Below are 23,466 nucleotides of genomic sequence, written 5' to 3' on the forward strand. Positions count from 1 at the left end.
GCAAGCGTGACTGACCTGACCCTAACAGACTGACCTGTATACAGAGAATATGTTTCTAACTAAAGATTTTCTCCTGTAAATCAATGAATCCATTGAGTCATCAATTATAAGCACATAAATTTGGGGCTCGCAAAACACACACTGTCTCCAAACCGAATCAGTAGATGTGGCGACACCCTGACTATCAGTCCCAAGATAGTTGAGCTTGTTGAAACACAGCAGACCTCTGGCACATCTTCATCTTTTCCAAGGTGCACACAGAGAATAAATCTGCAGAGATTAAACACTTGTGGCGCAGAGAATCAGAATACTTTATTGATTAACTTATGGCTCATAAACCCGATGCAGATAAGAAGTTAAAGCTGTTCCTGTGGAACGTGAATGACGCACCAGCACATACTCAAGAGTGCGGAGCAGAAATCTTGAGATGGGCCGTTACATGAGGATACCTGGACAGAACTGAGGGCATCAATCCCGCAACTGCCAGGAGGAATGGGAAGAGCAGATTCAGGGACTTTTAGATTAGAAAAACTCCTTCAGTGGGACCTGTGCAGCACTATGCAGATCAATCGGCATTCACCAAAGAACATCAGAGCCGACAGCTCCAGCATCATCTCCTCTGTTTGTTAAATGACTGCTGATGTCAAAAATCTGAAGTTGTGTGACTTGCCAAATCAAAACGCATCGTTTACCTCTTTATCTGAATCAGTCACGGCAGCAGGGAGGGGCAAATTCACAGGTCTGGACACTGGGTTGACACTACTGGGGATATCTGCAAGAGGTCACCCAGCCCAGAACAATACACTGTAGAGTTCTTTCTATGATTTATCTAAGTTGAGCTTTATGATAAAAACTGATGCAGTGACATTTCAACAAATAGGCTTGCCATTAAATAACTGGCACATAATTTGTTTCATGGACATCTATGGCTTTATTTCTTTTTGTATGTAGATTGGATGGGTTGCTACCACATCTGGTAAGAATTTCATGTCCATAGCACCTTTTGAAATATACTTACTTGGAAAAAAAAAAGGTGTTCAATGCGTGTTTGTGCTTGAGTAGGGCGTTTTATTAGAGTGATGTTAGACCCCAAGAAACTAATGTTATATTTCTGCTCATTTATTCCACAAACTGAAACTAAAGTTTTTTTTTATGCGTTAGTGAATAAAAGCAAAGTAACAGCAGGATGTGACTCAAGCTGCCCACTTGCTCTGATGTCCTGGTGTCCTCACACGGTACAAACGAAACAGGGACACTCATAAAAGTGTTGTCCTAGAGCCAGCGATCAAAAACTTCACAGGATACCTCGTATTTAGCCTTACACTCTATTTGAGAGGTTCAATGTATGTGGCTGGTACTGACAGAGGACTGGCGCTTTTCTAGTCTTACTGCCCAAACAAAGGACTTCAGACTACAAGCTATTTTAAGCACGCATTCATAGAGCCCTACGTTTTATCTACCTTATCTATTTTTCCCACAGCCCACAGGAGGACAGGTGCAGCACTGGAAAGCTTAAAAATGCAATAACGGAAAATACGATGGTGATCTTTATCTTTGGAGCTTTTATTAATTAGTTAATTATAACATAAATATAACTGAAAATGTTGTGTTTAGAAAATCCGAACGAGGACAATGCATCTAAGTCTGACTGCTAAAGCAAAGAGAAAACTTTTAGTGTGACTGTGGAGCCGATGGGAAAATGAGGAGCTTTAATTTGGAGAAAGTGACGTGATGCCTCTGGGGAACAGGCCGACAACAAACAGTGTTTCTGTGTGGCCTGAAGAGTGTGCTGCTGATTTAATTGGATATATGTACGGATAAGATAGCAGCCATTTGAGCCTGTGACATAACCGGTCTCATTAAACTATCAGCATTTAAATAAAGTTTACATTAATGTCTTGCTTTTATGCACAACATGAAAAGTGCACCTGACATCGCCAGTAACACGGAAAGGGCATGCTGTTTTTAACAGAGCATCTGGATTTAATTAACTGACTTTAAACTCCACAGTTAATCCAGCCCATGTTTTACATGAGACCTGAACTAAATCCAGATTTTCTGTGCTGCACGACACAGGTCTCCTCCTACAAACGAGTTAGAGCTACTTCATCAACAACTTTCGAGTGCACTAGATATGAAATCTCGAACAAATAAAAGCACATAAAGTTTTGGGTTTGTTTTGTTTTGTTTCGTTTCATGAGTTGAGCCCTAAAGAACAAGCGGTTTGGGATCTCGTCCGGGTCTCGCCTGGACTTTGGTTTTCCTGCATTCTTCTTTGTTACGGAAACAGATGCTTCTTCCTTCTCACGTGAGAATAAAACATTCCCGCTTAAAGTAATGAGTTTAAGGACTTACTGTACGTGTTTGTGCATGCTGCTGGCAGCAGCGACAGAGCTTTAACTTTAATGTGTTTTGAAACCATGATTTTACTTGATAAGGGGACATTTTATCTTTATTTGTGTATTTTTGTTTTTGCGTTGCTAAATTTCAACCAGTGTCTGCATGACACATCTTATGGTTATATTTAGGCATGGCTTGTGACACATAAGTGTCAAAGTCTACACTCTGCAAATGGTCTTACTAACGTGAACCTGTGAAAAATAGAGGGTCCAGGTCCACAGAGGAAAAAAGCATTTGAGATCTACAGTCTTATGTTTGCATTATTAATCTTAATGGTTTTTCACTCCAAATCAAACATTTTTATCATTTAGGTGAAAACTTCCTGACTTCTTGGTTTGATTTGAGCCTTTAAAGTGAAGGTAATCTCCTCATCATGTCCTGTGATTCGGACCCTTACATCTTCACCACCGACACCCTCCCTAGTAACCTCCGCTTCCTCCCTCCACTTGCGAATGGCCATCTGGGCTGGAGGGTGTACAATAATATCATGCACATGGGGGGCGTTTATAATGGGGAGGGCGGGCGCTGCCACAGAGCAGATGTCCCCTGCCCTCTAGCTGTTAAGGTGGAGCTAGAGGAACCTGTCCAACACACCTACAGCCTGGACACCCACAAAGGTAGACTCTCCTGTGCAGGTGTTTTCTCAATGGTGTTGTTGCCGATCTGGTCTCATACTTCTCTCTCCTGTTCTTGTGCAGGCATTTTTATTCACACTCTGAGCTCCGCTAGCGCCACTGCCACACAGTCTTTGTACTCTCACCGACACTATCCCAACCTGATGGTGATGGAGATCCTGCTGGAGCGTCAGGCGACCTCACAGGAGCCTGTCACGGTTAAGCTGGTCAGCTCATTCACACCTCAAAGCAAAGACATCAGGTTTGAGACCGGTCCTGATTACAGAGGAGGCAGGTGAGGCTAACAACATTTTTTTAGTAAAAGGAAAAACTGTTGCACAATCTAAATCCAGCCCTCTCTCAGCCACATCCAGGGACAGACAACCACAGCTGAGTACCCTGGAGGTTCTTGTCCTACTGTGCACCTCATCTGGACCCCCGTGCCCGTGACTCTGATGCTCCCTCCCGAGCACAGCGAGGCTCGCTGGGGTTTCATCCTGGTTGCAGCCAGCAGTTTAGACTTGGCTGAGGCCAGTTTTGATGAGGGCCTGAATCTGATGGCAACTGGTAGTCTGCGTCCATCTCACGAGAAGGCCTGGCAAGAGCTGTGGCTGCAGAGCAAAGTGGAGGTGACAGGGTCTGAGAGCCTCTGCAAGGCCCTGATTGGCTGCATGTTCTACCTCCTCAGCGCTTTCCCGTCCATACATGACACCTCCAGCTCTTTTGGTGGAGTCAGTCCAGGAGGGCTCTCTAATGGTGGAGAAGGCCAGGACTACTGGGGCCATGTTTTCTGGGACCAAGTGAGGCTAGATTCAGCCAATGGCCATGTGTTGTTGATTCTGTTATATGTTGTGTCACACAATGACTCTTCCTTCCTGTGGCAGGACATCTGGATGTATCCCGGGATAGCCCTTTTTTATCCGAAACTAGCCCGAGCTGTGCTGGAGTACAGGGTGGGGACCATAGATGGTGCTAAAGACAACGCCCAAAAGCAAGGCTACAAGGTATAAGACGATCGGTGGAGTGTTTTTGTTTTTTGTTTCTACTGTTTTTTTTTTCTGTTCAACTCTGAAAACAGAACACACAAACGCACTCATGATGTGGTGGTACATCAGAACACAGTAAAGTAAATAACAAAGTTACAATAATAAAAAAATTAAATAAAGTTAAGTAAGTAAGTAAAGTTTATTTATATAACACCTTTCATCGACATGTGTCACAAAGTGCTTTACAAGGTAAAAACACAGTACAGTCATAAATACATCATAAAAACCCTGGTCTAGTTAAAAGCTTTTTGAAATAAAAATGTCTTTAGCTGCTTTTTGAAGGTCTCCACCAAATCCAAACACCGTAGAAATTGGGGAAGTGCATTCCACAGTCTGGGTGCAACAGCTTGGAAAGATCAGTCCCCTCGAGTTTTAAAACGAGTGTGGGGGACCACTAAAAGGTTTTGGTTTGATAACCTCATGTTACGAGAAGAGGTATGTGTACGAATCAAATCAGCAACATAGGGAGGGGCCTGTCCCTGTAATGCTCTAAAAGTTCAAACTAGAAGTTTAAAATGGAACCTAAATCTGATTGGTAGCCAGTGCAGCGACTGTAACACAGGGGTCATGTGAGCTCCCTTGTTTGAGGGGGTCAGTAGCCTCGCTGCAGAGTTTTGAACAACCTGTAGACGAGCTAGCCCTTTCTTGTTTAGACAAGTAAACAGGCTGTTACGGTAGTCGAGTCTTGTAGAGACAAAAGCATGTATTATCATCTCGAGTTCACTTATCGACACGATAGATCTAAGTTTTGTAATCTTCCTCAAGTGAAAAAAGCAGGTTCTTACTATCTGATTTAAATGTCCCTCCAAAGAAAAAGCTTCATCAAAAACAACACCCAGGTTTCTAAGGTTATGTTTCTGTGAGGAACCTAAGTCACCCAGTCGCCGTTTAATATCAGGTATTGCACTGTCTGGTCTGGTGCAATAATCAAAAGTTTCTGTTTTGGCCGGGTTTAGCTGTAACCAATTATTGTTCAACCATTGTTTAATGTTGGTTAAACAGTCAAGTTATTCGTGTTAATATTAGTTTCCACCAACAGTGGTGATTCCATTTGGTAGATTTACACAATTTCCACCCAACCAAACTCTCTAAATATTTGGTTATGGACTAAACAATAACATCCAACATGTTCGTTGTTCAGTTTTAGAGGCTCGCAGGTGGATTTTGTTATCAGAACAGGTCTTAAAACACATTCCTGACACAGTGGAATTAATATTCCTGTGCAGATATTTACAATAAAGTCCATTAAGACATTTTTTCAAATGTTGTGCTTTTTTTAATATAGGATGTGACATATTAACCTTCTGAATACTTTCACAGTTACCTGCAAGGATGCTGTATAAGCAATACTACAGGTTGGACATATAATCTGTAATATCAAAACTACTCAGAACCAGAGCAAATCTTAATACTATTAAGAGTTTCTGAGGAATTTCAGGCAAATAACTCAGTGTTAGATTGTAAAAAAAACAAAACAAGCAGTGGGTACAACAGTGAGGCAGAAACGACAGATTCAACTGTAAAATCAGATATACTGTAAAAGATAAACAGGACGACTTTGTTGAAACCTGGTATCCTTCCATCACTTACTTGGAAAGAGATTATGATCGTAATAGCTGTTGCGTGTCCTGGTGCATTCACAGTGCCCATATTTAGTGGAAAATCCATGTTCTCTTATAATCCTTTTTTTCTTGCAGTTTGTTTTTGTTTTGTTTAACTGTGTGACATATTCTGAGAGTAAGAGTAACAACTGGGATATAATAATGAAAATCCTAGAATAAAGATGAACTTGGCATGAGAATAAAGCTGTATTAACACCTCAGACCCTAGTGGTTGTAATATTTTCTGTACATCTGCACCATTGGTGCACAGTTAGTATCTGCTGTATGCTATTGTAGAGCCATATATTTGACTCTCTGTAGGTCCGGCTTTACTTTTTAATAATAACAATCAAACAGAGTCTGAGTCTTCTAAAGAAATATGCTGTTTTACAGGGTCTAAAGTTCCCGTGGGAGAGTGCTGTGTCAGGGAGAGAGGTGTGTCCAGAGGACATTTATGGACAACAAGAGATTCACATCAACGGAGATGTCACATTGGCTTTCCAGCACTATCTCTACCTCACCGAGGTATGCTCGTTCACATCCCCACTCACTGTCCCTCCTACCTGGCGTCGTTAATCTAGCTCTTTGCTTTAGGATCTGTCCATGTTCAGAGAGGGACTGGGCAGCGAGGTCATCTATGGTGTGGCTGATTACTGGGTTTCAAGGGTAACCTGGAAGCCCGAGGACCAGAAATATCACCTAGATGGTACTCAACCTCGTCACGCCAAATAAATTCAGTGCATCAGTTACCCGCTTTAATGAAAGGATCTTACTCACACTTTGGTTTATTTTATATTGAACGTTAACTTCATGTTGTTTCCATTCAGGTGTCATGCCACCCGATGAATATTACTACAATGTCAATGACTCTGTGTACACAAACACAGTGGCCAAGCTTGGGTATTTGTATTCAAGATTAAACTTATAACTATAACACCTTATAACTTATGTCTTATCAATACCAGTAATAATGAAAATATCTTATTTGTCTTCAGTCTTCAGTTTGCTGTTGAACTGGCTGAACTCCTTCAGCACCCTGCGCCCAAGGAATGGCAAGCAGTGGCCGAATACATTAAGATACCTTTTGACGAAGAGCATCAGTACCACCCTGAGTACGACAGCTACATTAAAGGTTAATATTTGTTTCTGTTAAGAAAGAACCTTAAATATTCTTAACTTGATGCTAGAATATCCTCTGGGTGACAAACAGGGCATCCCGTGAAGCAGGCGGACACAGTGATGCTGGGATATCCTCTTGGATTGCCGATGTCCCCAGAGGTTAGAAGGAATGACCTTGAAGCATACGAGCCAGTGACAGACCCTCACGGTCCAGCCATGACATGGGTATGAAAGACACAGCATCCTCTATGGTCACATGAAACTGCTGAATGAACTAAATTTGAGGTTTGTTGAATCTGTGTCAACAAGAATTAACCTCCTTGGACCTGACATTCACATATGTGGACATCATATTTTGTCCCAATAGCAGAAAGAAATTAAAAATGCATGCCATGAAAGAGTTTGGGTCTTAGGAGGTTAAAGTAGTTATTAAGACAAAAGAGGATCCAAATCAGTACTTAATGTACTTAATAAGAAGTCTTACTTCTCACTGTGGTGCAGTGACTGACTTTTGTGTTCATATTTGAATCAAAAACTTTTTACTTTCCTTTTTCAGGGGATGTTTGCAATCGGCTGGCTGGAGCTCGGGGAGGCTGAGAAAGCTCAGCTTTTACTTGAAAAGTGCTTCAACAACATCCAGGGCCCGTTCCAGGTACCCTTTGGCTCACACATCCACATAAACACACACCTGACATTTACTGGGTGAAAGATTGATTACCTTTCCTCGCAGGTATGGAGTGAATCATCCGATGGCTCCGGTGCAGTCAACTTTCTCACAGGTATGGGAGGATTTCTGCAAGCTGTGCTGTTTGGCTACACCGGTTTTAGGTTAGTTCTTAATCCAGGAAATAAACACTTCGGTGTGTTCAGTCCACAGTGTGTTCACAGTGATACAAAGCTTCACATACTTGTTTTATATCCTAGAGTTCAGAAGGACTGCCTGGCATTCTCGTCACTGCTTCCCAACGACGTCTGCGAGCTTTGTGTCCGTGGTGTGAACTACCTGGGCAGCCAGATGGACTGGCTGCTGAGGAAGGAAGAAGTCTGTATCATACTGAGGGAACAGGAAGGCAGTCCAGGCAATACTAAGCCCTGTAATTTACAAGTTGTCCTGAAGGCATCAGGAACTAAAATCCCCCTCACACCAGGTAAAGCACAAGTTCAAACATGCAGTTTGAACATGCAGTTCTTCAGAGAAAGTTTTATTCATGAAGATAATTTGATAGTTTCTATGTTAATAAGAGACAAACACTTCTCACAGTATAGCAAAAAGAAATTATCATTTAACTGTTTATATGGGGACACAATATTGATAGAAGTGAAAAACATATGAATCTCATAATCAGGGAAAAAACTTCAAGACTGTGATCTTCTCCAGCTTACCTTATCTAGGCTGGAAGTGATGTCAAAAAATAATGTGTGGGGCATGAACTCAAAAGCATAGCCTGCCAGAAAAAGATTTGAAACCGGTGTGCATACCTGAACCTGATCCAAACTTGTATACGTCTATATTTTCAGGGCAGCCGGTAACTTTCCCTCGAGAGCCCGGATACGTTTGCAAACTGATTTCAGCTGCTTCCTGCTGGCCTTTCTGAAACCTGAGCACCGATCCTCCGAAACATTTCACATGCTGACAGTTGAAAGCATATTATTTGTTTTTATTATATTTTGCTTGATTTACTAAATGTATGGAATAAAGAAGGGCAGTATTAATTTAAGTCCCCCAGCAGCTACGGATCTGAGCAGGGCAACAAATACAGTACTACACTGATGGATTTGTGTAATATTTGTGGACTTTTAAAGTTAATTAAAGAAATACAGAGAAACTTTGAGTCTAAATTACTGAGTTATTGAAGTTTGTGATGTCAAAGGAAATATGATTATCAGAGTTATTATAATTACGTATTTTTATTTAGTGTTTTTGTTTTAGTTTTGAATCTCTTCCTTTCACTTTAGTTCAGAGCAGCTTTGACATTTGAGTTTAATCTTTGTATATTTTTTATATTTTATGTATGCTAATTGTCCTTGATCAAGATGGGACTCACCAGGCACCGCATTGTAACAATATTATCACTTGATTTAACTCATGATATGATACTATAGCAATTTTAAACATTTTGTCATATGCAGAGTATTGCAGTAACATTTACTGTGATTTACCAACTGGAGTATTATCAGAATACAAGCCGCTGGCAGCCAGTTGAGTCGAGTCCCCTCGAGTTTGTTTGTTAATCAAGACTCAGACATCTGGAGACTGATGGCAACATGTTCGCCATCTGTCTGCATTTATAAATTAGACAGCAATTATTTGCAGACCTTCAGCAATCTGTCTGACAGTGATTGCAGTCAGTCCAACTCAGACTGCAGTTGTTTGCAGGAATGCATAATGTGATCAAATTAAACAAATCACCAGCCATCAATTTCTTTTATAGGTTTAAGGAGGTTGGTGTTTAATTTTCACTCATGTGACCAAGCCAATACCTTGAATTAGGAGATAGACTGGTCAAACTAAGTGTATAAAGTGTAGGATGTTGTTTTGTTTAACTGATTTAATGTAAATTTGCTCTTCCAAGGTTCCTCAGGAGATGTGGTGCGTGAAAAGGGCCCTCCTTTCTGCAGTGTTTGAAGAGTATTTTAATTTATTTGAAGAGATGTAGATATTTGGTGTCTTTGTATTGATACATTATCACCGTGTAAAATATTGTGACACTCCCTAGTGTCTCTCTACTTGGGGATAATGAATACTTGCACCATCTCCTTTGACTACATTAAGAAAAGACTAATTTAGGGAGTAAGTTTTAGTGAACTATGTTAATTTGCCTGACACTAAGCACATCCACACTTTTTAATGGTGACTGTTAGATGATTAGAGTTGTAGTTAGATATGCCATGCAAAAAAGCAAAACACTAAACAACTTACAATAATTAAAATGCATTATAGACTTTTATTTATGACTGGAAGGATGAGGGCACAAGAGTATATACACAATGCATTTCTGTTTACTTTGACTTACAAACTACCACGACCTTTGTAAGATTCATGACTTCAAGCATCCTGTAGCTTTGCTTCCTGACAGGAGAAAACTATTTCAGTCTGCAGGGGGGAAAAAATCCAGAGGAAGGTCATCACTGTTTACTTGAAATACAATTGTGTCGTCTTCTTGATTTAGGCACACTAGAGTGCTTGTGTTGTGTGTGCTTGCGACCCTCTACCCTTTAATCGTCAAATCCCCTGTGGTAAACTATTATATAATCCAACACCATCTAGAGTCTTAGGTTTTTCTGATAATGAGCACATCCACACTTTCCATCCAGATGTTTACTAATAAGAGCCAGCCGAACTCTAAACCCACAGTTTCCAAGCGTGATTTTAAATAATAAAAAGAAAAAAGAACGAAACAAAGAATAAAATACATTTTTCTAAACTGGTCCACTTTGGTTATATTGCACTGTCATTCCTGCATGTTTGAGTGCTGGAGGGGCGGACCACGACAGATCTCCGATTGGTCCATTTAAATCTGGGCAGCGCAGTAACTCCGCCTTGAACGTCTGCTCGGGTTCGCACGATTTGAGTTCTCGTGTCACGAATTTCGGCACTCCGCCTCATCCCCAGCTATTCTGACCGGGGTGAGCTCCGCCCATCCAAATATTCCAATCCACAAATCGAACGCCTCCCGGGGACAGCGCTTCATGATTGGCTGGAGAGGTTTGAACAAGTTATAAACGGTTTCAGCGGGACAGTTTGTAGGGTCGCTGTTGTCTTCTTGAGTATTCATTAAAGTGGGAAGCTCCTCGTTTTAGCAAATTTGTCTTTTACGCAAGTATACAATTGATGTAGCTTTTTAAAAGAACGAGCCGTCAGAAAAGTGAACATCAAAGGTAAATATTTTGACATTATAGACAATGTTAGCTAAGGTCATCAACGTTAGCTGGCAAACGTGGTACTTTTAGGACACGGCAGAGCAGCTATCAGTAAAACGCGATAAAGATGTGTTATATTATGCGGATGTGTCTTAAAATTACTGTTGCAACAGTCTTACAGTAGTATTTAAAATAATATGCGTGCACTGTCTTAAGTGTCTTGTGTTAGCTAACCTAGCTTGTTCATTTGAAAACGTTGTTAATTTTGTTCACTTCAATACATTATTCAGTGCTTTTGGAATATTTAGCTCATGTAATGATGCTATTTTTATGGTATCTCAACATGCCAGGTTTGCAATAAGATATTAAAAACAAATCTCTTGGTCGACAACACTGTTAAATACCCACCGACCTTAATTGTCATATAGTGTAGTCGCGGAAGTGGAAAACTGCACTGTTCAAGTTTAGTATACGTTATCAGGAAATCCCACACATTAGTTAGTCTAATATTACTTGTATTCTTTGCACAGCTGTCCAAAGGTTAAAGTCTTATTGTAAAACGTTTTATTCTATAAAACAGTTTTTTAACAGGAACGATAGATAGATAGATAGATATTGGTTATTGAGATGAAAAAATGGTTAGTGCGTTAATCCTTTTAAAGGAACTCCGGGGTTTCTTTTTAAGCACATTTGGTTCGGATATTACCCGTGTAATACTTACATTCAGTGGCCACTTTGTTAGGTACATCTTGCTAGTACTGGGATGGACCCACGTTTGCCCCCAGAGCTGCCTTAATTTTTTTTATAGCATAGATTCAACAAGATGCTGTAAACATTGCTGAGAGAGCTTGGTCCACACTGACTTCAAAGCATAACACAGGTGCTGCAGATCCATGATGTGAATTTCCTCTTCAGCAACATCACTAAGATGCTCTACAGGTTTGAGATCTGTTGCTTGTTTGGCCGTTTGAGTGCAGTGAACTCACTGTCATGTGCAAGAAACAAGTTTAAGATGAATTTAGCTTTGTGACCACTGTCAGAAGAGGAGTACACTGTGACCTTAAAAGCATGGAAATTGTAAGCAACTGGTAACGGGGTGAAGTGTGGCGAGAAAATATCCCCCATATCCTCACCAGCCTGAACCATCAATGGATTTGTGCTTCCAAGTTGTTTTCACAAGATTCTGACTGTATCATCCAAATGTTGCAGCAGAAATTGTTGACTTATCTGATCAGGCAATGGTTTTCCAGTCTTCTTTTGTCCACTTGTGGTGATCCAGTGGAAAGTGTCACCTCTGTTTCCTCTTTGTAACTGACAGGAATGGCCCCCTGTAGTCTTCTGATGTTGTACGGCATCTGCTTTAACACTGAATGAGTTGGGCATTGAGAAATTTTTTTTTTCTTTTTTTTTTTCTTTTTTTTGGTTTGTTTTTGTATTTTTTTTTTTTCCCCATGTCGTAATTGTAATGAGTGTTTATTTGAGTTACCTTTGCCTTCCCATCACCTTGAACTAGTCTGGCTAGCCTCTTCTAACCTCTGGCATCAACAAGGCATTGTCACCTAGAGACCTGCCACTCACTAGATAATTTCTCTTTTTCAGGCTATTCTGTTCTTCTTTCTATGTTAGGAGATCTCAGTAGATCTGCAGTTTATTGAAATACTCAGACCAGCCATTTTTCACCGATTGACATTTATTATAATATTGGTGCATTTTATTTATTGGTGTGTCATATAAAGGAATTAAATATGTCGTCCTAAAACTGATTTAAAAAAATCAAAACAAAAACACTACAAACAAGAACAAAGAAAAGAAATGCAAAAAATATTGAGACAATGAGAAGGATTTAAAAAAACCAAACATTGCTGCATATGAAACATTTTTAATAAGCTATTTTGAAAAGGACATTTCAAACGCTGATGGTGCCCCATTCAATGAACTAAGTAGATTCCCCAGCTGCATTAGGGCTTCATAAGTCCTTGAATAAGGTGATTTAATGCTTTAAAGGGTATGGGTAAAATTTTAAGATTAGTAATTATTTTCTCAGCTAAACTGTAGCTGATGCTCCGTGTGGGGCTGCTTGAAACTAAGGTGACTCTTAACAGCTGATCCATAATCTTGGAGAGGGGAGAAGGGGCTCCACTGCAAGGGAAAAAGAAAGCAAGATCATAGCAAAAACTAAAGGTTTTCAATTTCCCCCCCAGTTCAAAACTGGTGTTTGGGAGGTGACTGTACATAAGCATGATTTGGAAAAATTGCATTTTCCTCTCTTTGATAATAATGTACTGAAGCTTCAGTACATTACATTTTTCCCCCATATCAATTTAACCTCACTTAAAGAAAAGACATATTTTTAGGAGAGCCCTGCTGATTTTGGCACTAAAAAAGATAAAAATGAGTCTTTTTTTTTTTTTTTTTTTTTTTTTTTTTTTTTTATACCCCTGTAAATTGGGTCTTAACTATTCTTGTGATCTCAGAACTGTCGGCTTTTTGTGCCTCAGGTCGTCACCATGAACCCTGTACTATCAGTGCTATCCCTCACGCAGATGTTAGGTGGCAAAGCACAAGACATCGTCGATGAAATCGATAATGTCCACATGGTTTGGCTTGAGGAGATACAACAAGAAGCCAATCGCATGTTCTCAAGGTAGGCTATAAATATGTTCTTCTATGTAGCTCTACTCTATAGATGTGTTTAATTTTTCTCTAATGGAGTGCTTTCTTTTCTTTGTTTCAGAGATTTTAATGCTGAACCAGAGTTGATGCCAAAAACGCCGTCACAGAAGAAAAACAGTCGCAGGAAGCGTGTGTCTTTGGGTCACCAAGAAGAAAATCAAGGAAAGCAAAGGTTTGTTTTATCAGTTCCTGGTTTTAGTGAAGGCAGTCTGAAGCGTGCTGTACCTTTTTTGTAACTCTTACGTTATCCTTTCCTGCTTAGATACTCAAAGGGAAGGCGCAGTAACCTTCGTGGCTCTTCTGTTAAATCACTGCAATTCACTGCTAAAGAGGATCCCATTTCTGAGGTCTCCACCTCTGACACCAGCAGCACTGGACAGTCCAAACGCACCACTCGCAGAAACAAACAGACAAAGCCTGAGGTGGTAGATGATGAGAGCCAGTCACCTCATGACAGCGATAAAGCTGAAGAAGTGCAAAACAAAACGCAGATGCTGGAGGAGGAGGAGGAGGAGGTGGTGGTTGAAAATAAGGAGGTGAATGATGCTAAAGTCAAACCAAATGACACAGTTGGCAACGCCACACCTCCTGAGTCTCTTAAGATTCCCTTACCTGAAGCCGTTGTCAGCATCTCTCATGCAGACCGCTTGTCTGCTGAGCTTGCAAAAGAGCCTGAGCCCTCTCCTCGTACAGCTGCTAAGATTGCAATAGCTGAATCTGCTCAAACCTCAAGGCGAAGCTCTGTGCAGTGCTCCCTGAAGCTACGTCACTCTCTGGCTGGCCTGCGGCACAGTATGACTCAGGAATCTGTCCGCCGTGCCTCGCGCCGCTCCATGCTTAAGAGGAAAGCTACTCGTGCGGGTAACTCCACATGTAGCACCAAAGTTAGTGGTAAGAAAAGGACTAGTTTGCTTATAATTACTTAATTTCCCAATTATTAAAGGGCTGTTTGAAATGTTTGACTTTTTATTATTGTAGATGACTCTTGCGTGGAGGAGGAGGAAATGGAGAGGGAAAACCAGGAAGTGTGAGTGTTATTTTAAAAAAAGGATATGGGAATCGTAATGATATGGTTTTGTAACAGAGCTTTAAAAAAAAAAAAAAGTTCTGAATGGTCTTCTTGAATCTACTGATCCTTAAACTAAATCTTTACCCAAAGCCAATAAGCACGAAACCTAGGAGTGATGTTGGATTTAACTTTAGGGCTCATGCAGCTGAGGGTGGTAGACATCTCATTGTCACGTTCTGTGATCAACAGATGCCTTCATGAATGTAAATGCACAAAGTTGGTACAAGATGCAAACTACAAATTATGCTCAAGAACAGGAAGCCCACATTAGACTTTGCCAGAAATCATCTAAATGAGCTGGCTCAGGTCTGGAAAGAAATTCTTTGTACAAGTGGAAACAAGATAAACTTGTACCAGAATGATGAGAAGTAGAAAGTATGGAGAAAGAGGGAAACCAAACTGAAGCATACCATATTATCTGTCAGACATGGTGGAGGTAGTGTTATCTCATGGGCCTAATGTCTGCCAGTGGAACCAGGTCATTTTTTGATGTGTTTATTGATGAAGTAGCAGGATGAACTGTGACATGTACAGGGCTGTGCTCAGACTCAGCCTAATGCTGCAAAACTAAAAGTGAAAACTAAAAAGCTGTAATTCCCAAGCAGTTAAAGTAAAATCTTTGTTAAACCCCCTGCATTAAAGCTGAAAGTCTGCACTTCAATCACATCTTATTCGTTTTTAAAAATCCACTGTGGTTGTGTACAGAGCAACAACATGTCTCGTGCGCATCACTCGTTCCGTGGCTGCAAACTCACCCAAACTGGCACCCCCATCGTTGTTTATCAGTGAGATGACTCCTAACCGAGCAAGTATGGAAACTATTAACAAATACAATATATATTTTTTTTAAGTCTAAATGTCATTTCATTTGAGACTTGTTTGCACTGAAAACATTGTTTTCTTTCAGTTGTCACTGAGAAGCTGAATTTGCTGCCAGTTCGGAGGTGGGTGCTATATGACTGCTGTGATAAAGAGCACATTTACAGGAAAAACTAAATGAATTGTGTTTTTATTTATTTATTTCTACCTGTGTTGTGTGGGGTTTTTTTTTGTTTGTTTGTTTTTGTTTGTTTTTTATTAATTAATTAATTGATTTTTTTTTTTTTTTAAAGGTCAAGTCGCAGCACTAAGCGTAAAGCACCTGATACTATAGATGAAAGTCCGACAAAGAGGTGCTCTCCTCCCAAGAAAAGTCAAAGTGTAAGAAGCTCTTAATATGGTTGATGGACATTTTCATGTTTTAAGTGGATTTCTTAAGGTTTGACACTTTCTGTTTGCTCTGGATGAACAGGCAATCAAACCCCACATGAAGTCTTTTCTGCACACCGTCCAAAAGAATCAGATGCTGATGATGACTCCGAATTCAGTCGGCCGGACCGCAGTGATCAAGTCCTTCATCAAACACAACACTCCTCTGAGGATTGATCCTAAGGTAGGCTTCACACGCTGCAAGGTAGCATTATTTAATATGTACCAGCTTCTCTCCACATGCTCGGTATAGTCAGTGTTGCAGTGAATTTAAAGTTGCATTCAGTCACTTTTAATCTGACTAATGTGAAAAGGTCCTTTCATCAGTGAGCATCCCATAAACCTAAATCTTGTATGTATTTGAGAAACTTATGGGAGCTTAAAATGTGGGGGGACAAATAAAAACAAAAAAACACACTTCATAAATGTTGTGGGTCATATTTGTGGTCTGGTATGAATTATGCGGACCTTATTTGGATGTGCTTTCTCCTCTCCTCAGTTCAACACTAGCATAGTGGTAAGTGTAATGTCAAACATCGAAGCACTTTGTTTTTGGGCATTGCTGGTGTTTAATATTCCCGTTGTGTGACTTGATTAAACTTGTACTCATTTAGCACTTTCCCCATCCAAGCCTCTTTCCCACTGGCATGACATTTGGGTGTTTTAAATAAAAAGTCAAGTACTAAATGTAGAGGTGGACTCTGCGCTGCACTTTCTATGGGCATGAGATCGACCTGCATGTAAACAACCTGAAGCTTATCAAATGCATTTGTTTCACAGCGGCCGTGTGTGGAAGGGGCTGCTCTGTAAACATTTCATCAGCCTGATCTCACGGGTCACTAATGGTCTTTGTTTGTCATGTTGTAAGCTAACAGAAATCAAATCACTTTAAATAGCTTTGGTAATCTCAGTGTTGTCTTTGAGACATTATTTCATCATAAAGTAGAAATCCATCGTAACCTAAGCTTTTTATTTATTTTCTTTTGAATGTGATTGACCTGTTTGTGGATTAAGATAAAACTGGGGAAGTATATCGCACAGTTACTTTTGGGATTTGTACAGTGCTGTGTTTGTGCACTTGGTGGTTTTTCCCTCATGGCCTTCTTAATGCATAGTTTCCTTATTTTAATCTGCACATTTGATTTAACTGAACCTTTTAGAGACCATGAAACTGGCATTTTGGATGGATTTTTGCTTTATTTTTGTAGGGGGCCTTCTCTCCCCCCCCCCCCCCCCCCCCCCCCCCCCTTTTTTTTTTTTTTTTTTTTTTTTTTTAAAATTTTATGATTGTTTGCCACCTTTTCACCTTACAGCATCTTGATCATATTTCTTTGTGACAGGATGAGGTTTTTATTTGAAAATCTACTTAATTTGTAACCTCTTTGTTCTATATTCTCAGACAAAAGAGCGTAACAAACTTGAAGCACTTAAAAAGAAGCAGGAGCAAGAGGAGGAAAGGATGAGGAAAATGGAAGAGGATAAGAAGAGGAAACAGGAGGAACTTAAAAGGTTAACCATGCACATATTTCAGAATCAAAGGCACAACTTAAATTTCTTTTAATTAACTTCTAACATCGTCTTCTAGGAAGAGGGATGAGAGGTTAAGAAGAGTCGTTGAGGCCAAAGTAAAAGAGGAGCAGAGGGAGGAAGAGAAGAAGAAGAAGATTGAGCAAAAAATGGCTCAGCTTGATGAGAAAAATGATAAGGTATGCAACAGCTCTGTTGGGCCTGAATCTGTATATTCCGCTTTAAAAGAAACCAACTCACATTTGCTCTGTCTTTCCCATTCTACACATTCATGCAGCGCGTGGCGGAGGAGAAGGCCAAGAAGAAAGCGGCCCTGAAGCGTCAAGAGGAGCTAGAACAGAAGAGGAAAATGGAAGAGGAGGCCAGAAAGAAGAAGATTCAGCAGGTTATTTGCTTTTTGTGGAGTATTGGCACTACAGCTCTTGTGCAGAGGGTTAAAGGCACTATATTTTCTTATACTGCATGCATGTTTGTTTGTTTGTTAAATCAGGAGGAAGAAAAGCGACAGCAAGAGTTGCTGGCCAAGAAGAAAGCTGAGGAAGAGGCTCGTAAAGCTCTCGAGCTGAAGAGGGAGCAAGAACGTGAGAGGGAAAGGGAGCTGGAGAGGGAACGGCAAGCTGCTGCGGAAAGGTCATATGATGATTTCAATACTTCTCACAGTATACAGGAATGCAGAAGAATAATATGTGGTCCTGATTAAACAAGAGCATATATTAGTACTGTTAGGTTTTGATTGGCTTTTCTAAGAATCCACTAACTGTAACGGTTTTTTCCTCTTAAACTGAAAATGTATCCCCAAAAAAAAGAAAGGACCGGGGTCTTTTCTCTTGTTTGGCTATACAACCAGTCTGCTCCATATTATAAATGACCCCGCTGCCAATTTAAGGACACCTGTTACTTGGGCTTATCAGATAAAATATATCCACAGTTGTTAACATTAACAGTCACCGTTACAAATATAACTCCAGATGTTTAGCTTAAAAGGCTATTGTTAACTTTAGTGCTAAGAGCTGTGGTGGCTCTGATATCATCCTGCTGCACTGGAAACTTTTTGCTCTGCAAAGTAGGACTTAAACAATGTGAATTTCAAATGATTAATAAATTTCTCACTTTCCAAACATCCATAAATTGTCCTTTATTACTCTCTGTCCCTCACAGATGGAAACAGTTAACAGGAAACTGTGATCAGTGATGTGGAGGAGTAGTGTATATACAAAACACCATACCTAACATACCTAAAGTGTTAATTACCTGAAATGACAAACAAAAAAGATTGTTAAAGCCTGTAAGAAAAGGATGTGATTTCACTCCAGGTTTTGTTTTTGGATTTTGTTTTTAAAGTTGATGTGATGTTTGTGCTTGCAGACAGCGAGTGGAGAAAGAAAAAGCTCTTGCTCTGCAGCGTGAAGTTGAGAGAGCAGCGAGAGAGAAAGAGATGAGAGAACTCGAGGAGAAAAGGAAGGCACTCGAGGAAAAAAGAAAACTGGTAAGAAACGGAATTTTAAACAAAACTTGATGTTTGAGCACTCGCAATAGTTACTCCTAATAAGAGAAATAAAAAGTGAGTGGAATTCCCCATGTTTGGGCTTGATATTTAAAAACAAAAAATAGAACTTGATTCAGATGATTAGGAAACATGGGTGTGAATACCCTGAAATTAAAGATGTGAGTCTGTGCGTTGTTGTTGTTATTATTATTGTTATTATTATTATTATTAATATTAGCAGCATTATTAAATAAAAGGACTAGATGTTACAATCCCTGATGATGCATATTACAAGCACCATTTTAATTGGCCCAAACTATAAGGTATTGGTCCTAATGTGAACCTGTGGTGGTGTTTGTTTTTTCTCTGTGGTGTATGTACCAATATGTGTTATTGCTGGGTGCTTTCCCAGCAAAGAAATGTGATGCAGCATCACAGTTCACTTGTCAGTGGCTTCAGTATTTCAGCTCATTTTTGTATGTGGCAGAGAAAATTACTTCAGGTACTTTCAATTTAGCAGAGCAAAGGAAATCAGATTTACTTCAATGTTTAGTCCTAAAGTACTGAACGGTGAAAGTGCACACACATAATCAGTGTGGCAGAAACATGCAAGTCTGTGGCTTTCTTGCATTTGATGTCATGGTCAGTGAGGTATGTAAAGACTGCAGCAGGTTCTCCACTGTCTATGCTAGAGCTTCTCGTTCACGGTGTTTGATGGGGATCCACTTCAGCAGATGTTAATTAGCAGGACTCTTTCAGGAAATGACTCGGAAAGTTTTCTCTTCTCATAAAAACTCAACACGTGGTAATCTCATTAACTTAATGTATGAGGACGTCTGTCAGCAGCTGTTTGTGACTGCAGCTGCTCAGCTGTCTGGTTTTTCTTCCACTAGGAGGAGCAGCAAAGGCTGGCAGCAAAAGAGAAAGCTGCTAAAGAGCTGGAAGCTGCTAAGCAGAGGGACGCTGCTGCTCAAGAGGCTGCTAAAACACAGGTACAGCAAAACCTTCAGTTCATCGAGACATCTTAACATAGGTACAAACTGGGGAGCAAACCCAAACTACAGAAACATTTCCTGTGTTTCTATGCGTTCTGTTATTTGAGATCATATAGTCAACAAAAATATTTCAAATGAAACCGCTTTTAAGGGTGTTTTTTTTTGTTTTTGTTTTTTTCCTAAACCTTATTAAATTTCCTTCTCCCTCTCCCCATGCAATACAGACTGCTGCTAACCTAAATGTGACTGTGGATATTGAGGTAATAACAATAGATATTATACTTTTTACATTAGATTATATTCATTATACCATGTCTCTTCATCTGAAGCCTTAAGCATGTGAAAATGATTACGTGTGTGTCCATGACAAAGGTAATAGATTAGCATTTAATTTAGTTTCTCAGTAGCAAACATTTATAATAAATGTTTCAAAGGGTGTAAATTAACGTGTAATTTCCCAATTTTCTTGAACTGTTCAGCGCTCAGTAATGAGCACACCTGTAGGAAAAGGTGGTGATCTCAACGTGACTGTTGATATTGAGGTATGTGATTGTTTTTATGTATTTTTAACACACGTATATTTATTCTAAACAAAGACTAAATTATTTTTTTCCCTCCTCTTTCTGCAGCACTCCTCGCCACAGTCATATGCCATCACGCCAAAGGGTGGAGATAAACCTTTGATTTTGTCCAAAAATTCAGAAGACTATGGGATGGACCAAAACAGTGATGACTCTACTGATGACGAGTCTGCACCAAGGAAGCCTATTCCATCCTGGGCAGAAGGTATTTAATGATCTCTTAACTCTTCAGTATACCTGAAGTGCTTATGTGTTACATGTTAATCCAGCTCAGTTATAATTGATTGTCTCAAATTGTTACGGTGGATTCATACTAAGCTCAAAATTCACCATGGAGTCCTACTACTGCTACTACACAGCTCCAGTCAAAGAAATATTGTAACCTCCATGAACTAACTCTAACTCTAACTCTCCTCTATCTGGGTCACCAAGCCTGAATTTGTTTGCCTCAGGAAGACTGAGAATTTTTTTTTTTTTTTTTTTTTTTTTTTTTTTTTTCTCTCCACCATGTCTGGCGTTTGGGGTTTTCTTTCTTTCCCCCCTAAATTTAGGCTGAAACTCTGAGCCTAAATTTAGGGAATTGCTGGTGAAATGAAATGGCCCAGCACCATGATGGTTTTTTTTTTTTAAGACCCTGCTTTGAAAATCTGAGACAAGTTGAGGTGCCCGAGATTCACAGAATTTAGAAAGCCACTATTTTGTGATGTATATCAGGGCTCTAGAGTGCGACCAATTTGGTCGCAAATGCGACCAAATTTTTCAGTGGTGCGACTTAAAAAAAAAAAAAAGTAAAAAAAGTATTTGGTTGCACCTGTGCGACCAACTGTTCGGGTAGCAAAAAAATAATAAAATTCTGCAACCTTCCCTGTGGTCAGCAACAGACACACATTATGCCCCTATCGTGGACTAAACCAATCAGAGATAGTAAGGGGCGGGACCTCTCTGATTGGCTGTGGTCCAGTTGAAAGTGCAGGTGGAAGAGAGAGGTGAGTAGCTTGAATAAAGCGATATCGATTCATTAAATCCTGAATCGACTTTTAAATATAACTGAGTTTTTTTTCCCTGGCAAAACAATTTCAACAACAACCAAACAGCAAATGAGAGCAGGTACACGGATTCCACACAAAGACGTAACACAGACCCGACGCATCAGAATCAGCTTTGTCTTTCTCGGCTTTCTCAGCCGACGGCCCGCAGACGGACACGCTGTCGGAGCTCGGCGATTCTGCGTCGGGTCCGCTCTGTGTTTGCGCTGATTCTGAGCTGCAAAAGAAGCAGCAAACTGTGCTTCACATTTGATCAATGTCGTCATGAATTTTGCTTCTCTCTCGCTCTCTCTCTGTACTTTCAGTTTCCCGTCTCCAATCTGTTTTCTGTATTATTCATTCGCTTATTACCCACCAGTCTACCGTTGTTTACAGCGCTGTCGGCTGTGTGCCGGTACGCCTAACTTTTTAAAGTTACGCCCATGGCAAAAAGTTAGTCTACAGCCCTGTATATTGTTATTGGGATATGAGATTTTGGCCATACCTGCACATGTGCAATGTGAACATTTACAGTGGTTAAGATTGTATAGTTTGGCCACCAGAGGGCACTCTGTAACGTCCACGTTTTCATGTGTTCTGCACCCTGAACAGCCAGCTGGTCCAAGCATTTCATTCCCAGTTGGGCAGAGCACAGATGAATAAATACTAACCACAAAAACAAAACAAAAAAAATCAAACGTATTTGTTGGCACCAGTGGAGAGGAAGAAGTCTCTTCAATAGGGAGAGGCAGAAATCTGCTGAGATCTGTTGGACAACTGATTACTTGATCACAAATATAACTTCATTTCCTGACTGAACTTGAAATGTAATGGCTCCCTTGATATTAGCACACTTTAACTTGGGATGAAGAATCCTAGGTATGACACTACAGGAAACTTGAACCATGATAAGATATTTCAGACATTTGTATCACAGTTCTGGTCTCTACGTCACAATTTTACACCCCTACCAAACTGAGCTAAACCCACATGTGTTTGTGGATATTGCATGCTATTTAAAGCCCCTAAACAGACCTGTTTGTGTTCTCTCTCTCTCTTCCAGGTCCCAATCTGCAGCAGATAATAATGAAGCAATACTTCAACCCTCCTGATTTGGACTCTTTCTTTGGAGCAATCGAGTCACCACGACTAGAAAACATCTTTTACAAGAGCAAGCCCAGATATTTTAAACGTACCAGCTCTGCAGTGTGGCACTCGCCTCCAGCTGGAAAGTAACATCTGTACACTCATACAGATGTATAAACTGCTGTATAGTTAAAATTCTGAAAATCTGTTTCAAATAAAGTCATTTGTTTTGTTTTTCTGAATATTCTTTTTAAATGTATGTTTGTGTTTCACATCTTTGTCTCAGTAGGTTTTTGTATCTGTGGTTTGTTTAGCTTTTAGAGATGTAATTGTTTTGTTTTGGCTTGTAAATTAAAAGCAGGTTAACTGAATAACAACGGTGATGGTTGATTTTTTGCTGGACAGTAAAGCAGAATCTCTTTTATAATATTTATGGTTGTTTTCTTCAATCTGGTATGTCAAACTTTCTCTATTAGAGGTATGTGCTGTAAAAGGATTTTGTCACTCAGCAGTTGTCATGACTTTTAGTTCAAAATGCAGCACTGTGTTGAAAGCTGGTTGTAAAGCTTAAAGCTCAGGGAAATCCTCTGCTAAGAAGTCTGCTGTGTGTTCCAGAATAGCTACTTAATAGTTTTGGCACCACGGCTGGGGAAAATTTTAAATTTGGTGCGTTTATTTCACTAAAGTAAGGTTTAGCTTGACTTAAGTTACATCGATCTAGATCACACATGCAGCCTCTCAGTTATAGACTTTGTAATTGGTTTAAAATCTGGGTTTTTAATTTCGTTTAGTTTCAGGCTACAACCGAGAATTCTCTGCATTTATTATTATAAAGTTCAGATGCTCTTTATTCGGGTTTACTGATCCCTAAAATGGGTGTCAGACAGGTCTTGAGCCCAGTATTGGACCCACTGGACAGCTTTGGTAAATGTAAAGGAAGGCCTACATTTTGGACTTTTTGTCTTTGTAGCTCCTGATAAAGAACAGTAGCTATAAACTTGAATGCTTTTAAATGTTTATTTCTTAGAATTTAAGCCTAAAGAGTCATGCTGACAGATTTCATTTATTTACTACAAAAGCAATTTTCTTCATCGCGTAGAAAAAACAGACGTCCTGTTGCAATTGCATTTCTTTT

The 23,466-nt window shown here is 39.9% G+C and overlaps 2 protein-coding genes across 4 annotated transcripts; both read left to right on the forward strand.

Moving 5' to 3' along the window:
* Positions 1-2,057: 2,057 nt before the first annotated feature.
* Positions 2,058-8,620, forward strand: pgghg (protein-glucosylgalactosylhydroxylysine glucosidase). Of its 2 annotated transcripts, XM_085412367.1 has the most exons (14): positions 2,059-2,308; positions 2,712-3,017; positions 3,099-3,309; positions 3,379-3,814; positions 3,899-4,018; positions 6,055-6,186; positions 6,256-6,367; positions 6,489-6,561; positions 6,657-6,793; positions 6,872-7,005; positions 7,337-7,432; positions 7,511-7,608; positions 7,705-7,928; positions 8,299-8,620. In XM_085412367.1, the coding sequence occupies exons 2-14, from the start codon at positions 2,774-2,776 to the stop codon at positions 8,373-8,375; spliced, it is 2,094 nt and encodes a 697-aa protein (XP_085268493.1). In that variant the 5' UTR covers positions 2,059-2,308; positions 2,712-2,773; the 3' UTR covers positions 8,376-8,620. The 2 variants fall into 2 exon arrangements, with proteins under 2 accessions (XP_085268494.1, XP_085268493.1); XM_085412368.1 differs by lacking the exon at positions 8,299-8,620 and having other exon boundaries at positions 2,058-2,308; positions 7,511-7,559; positions 7,705-7,913.
* A 1,881-nt stretch (positions 8,621-10,501) lies between these two features.
* On the forward strand, positions 10,502-22,708 carry incenp (inner centromere protein). 2 transcript variants are annotated; one of them, XM_085412369.1, is made up of 20 exons: positions 10,502-10,659; positions 13,140-13,285; positions 13,376-13,486; positions 13,577-14,205; positions 14,293-14,341; positions 15,089-15,192; positions 15,291-15,327; positions 15,496-15,583; positions 15,675-15,815; positions 16,131-16,148; positions 17,031-17,140; positions 17,217-17,337; positions 17,436-17,543; positions 17,649-17,788; positions 18,524-18,644; positions 19,538-19,636; positions 19,864-19,899; positions 20,119-20,181; positions 20,269-20,425; positions 22,309-22,708. In XM_085412369.1, exons 2-20 carry the CDS (start codon positions 13,149-13,151, stop codon positions 22,479-22,481), a joined length of 2,442 nt encoding a protein of 813 aa, XP_085268495.1. In that variant the 5' UTR covers positions 10,502-10,659; positions 13,140-13,148; the 3' UTR covers positions 22,482-22,708. The 2 variants fall into 2 exon arrangements, with proteins under 2 accessions (XP_085268495.1, XP_085268496.1); XM_085412370.1 differs by lacking the exon at positions 16,131-16,148.
* Positions 22,709-23,466: the final 758 nt, after the last annotated feature.

The sequence above is a fragment of the Rhamphochromis longiceps genome, linkage group LG7 (assembly GCF_057381845.1).
Source record: "Rhamphochromis longiceps isolate RC_006_pf linkage group LG7, R_longiceps_female_GT1.1, whole genome shotgun sequence".
NCBI lineage: Eukaryota > Metazoa > Chordata > Actinopteri > Cichliformes > Cichlidae > Rhamphochromis > Rhamphochromis longiceps.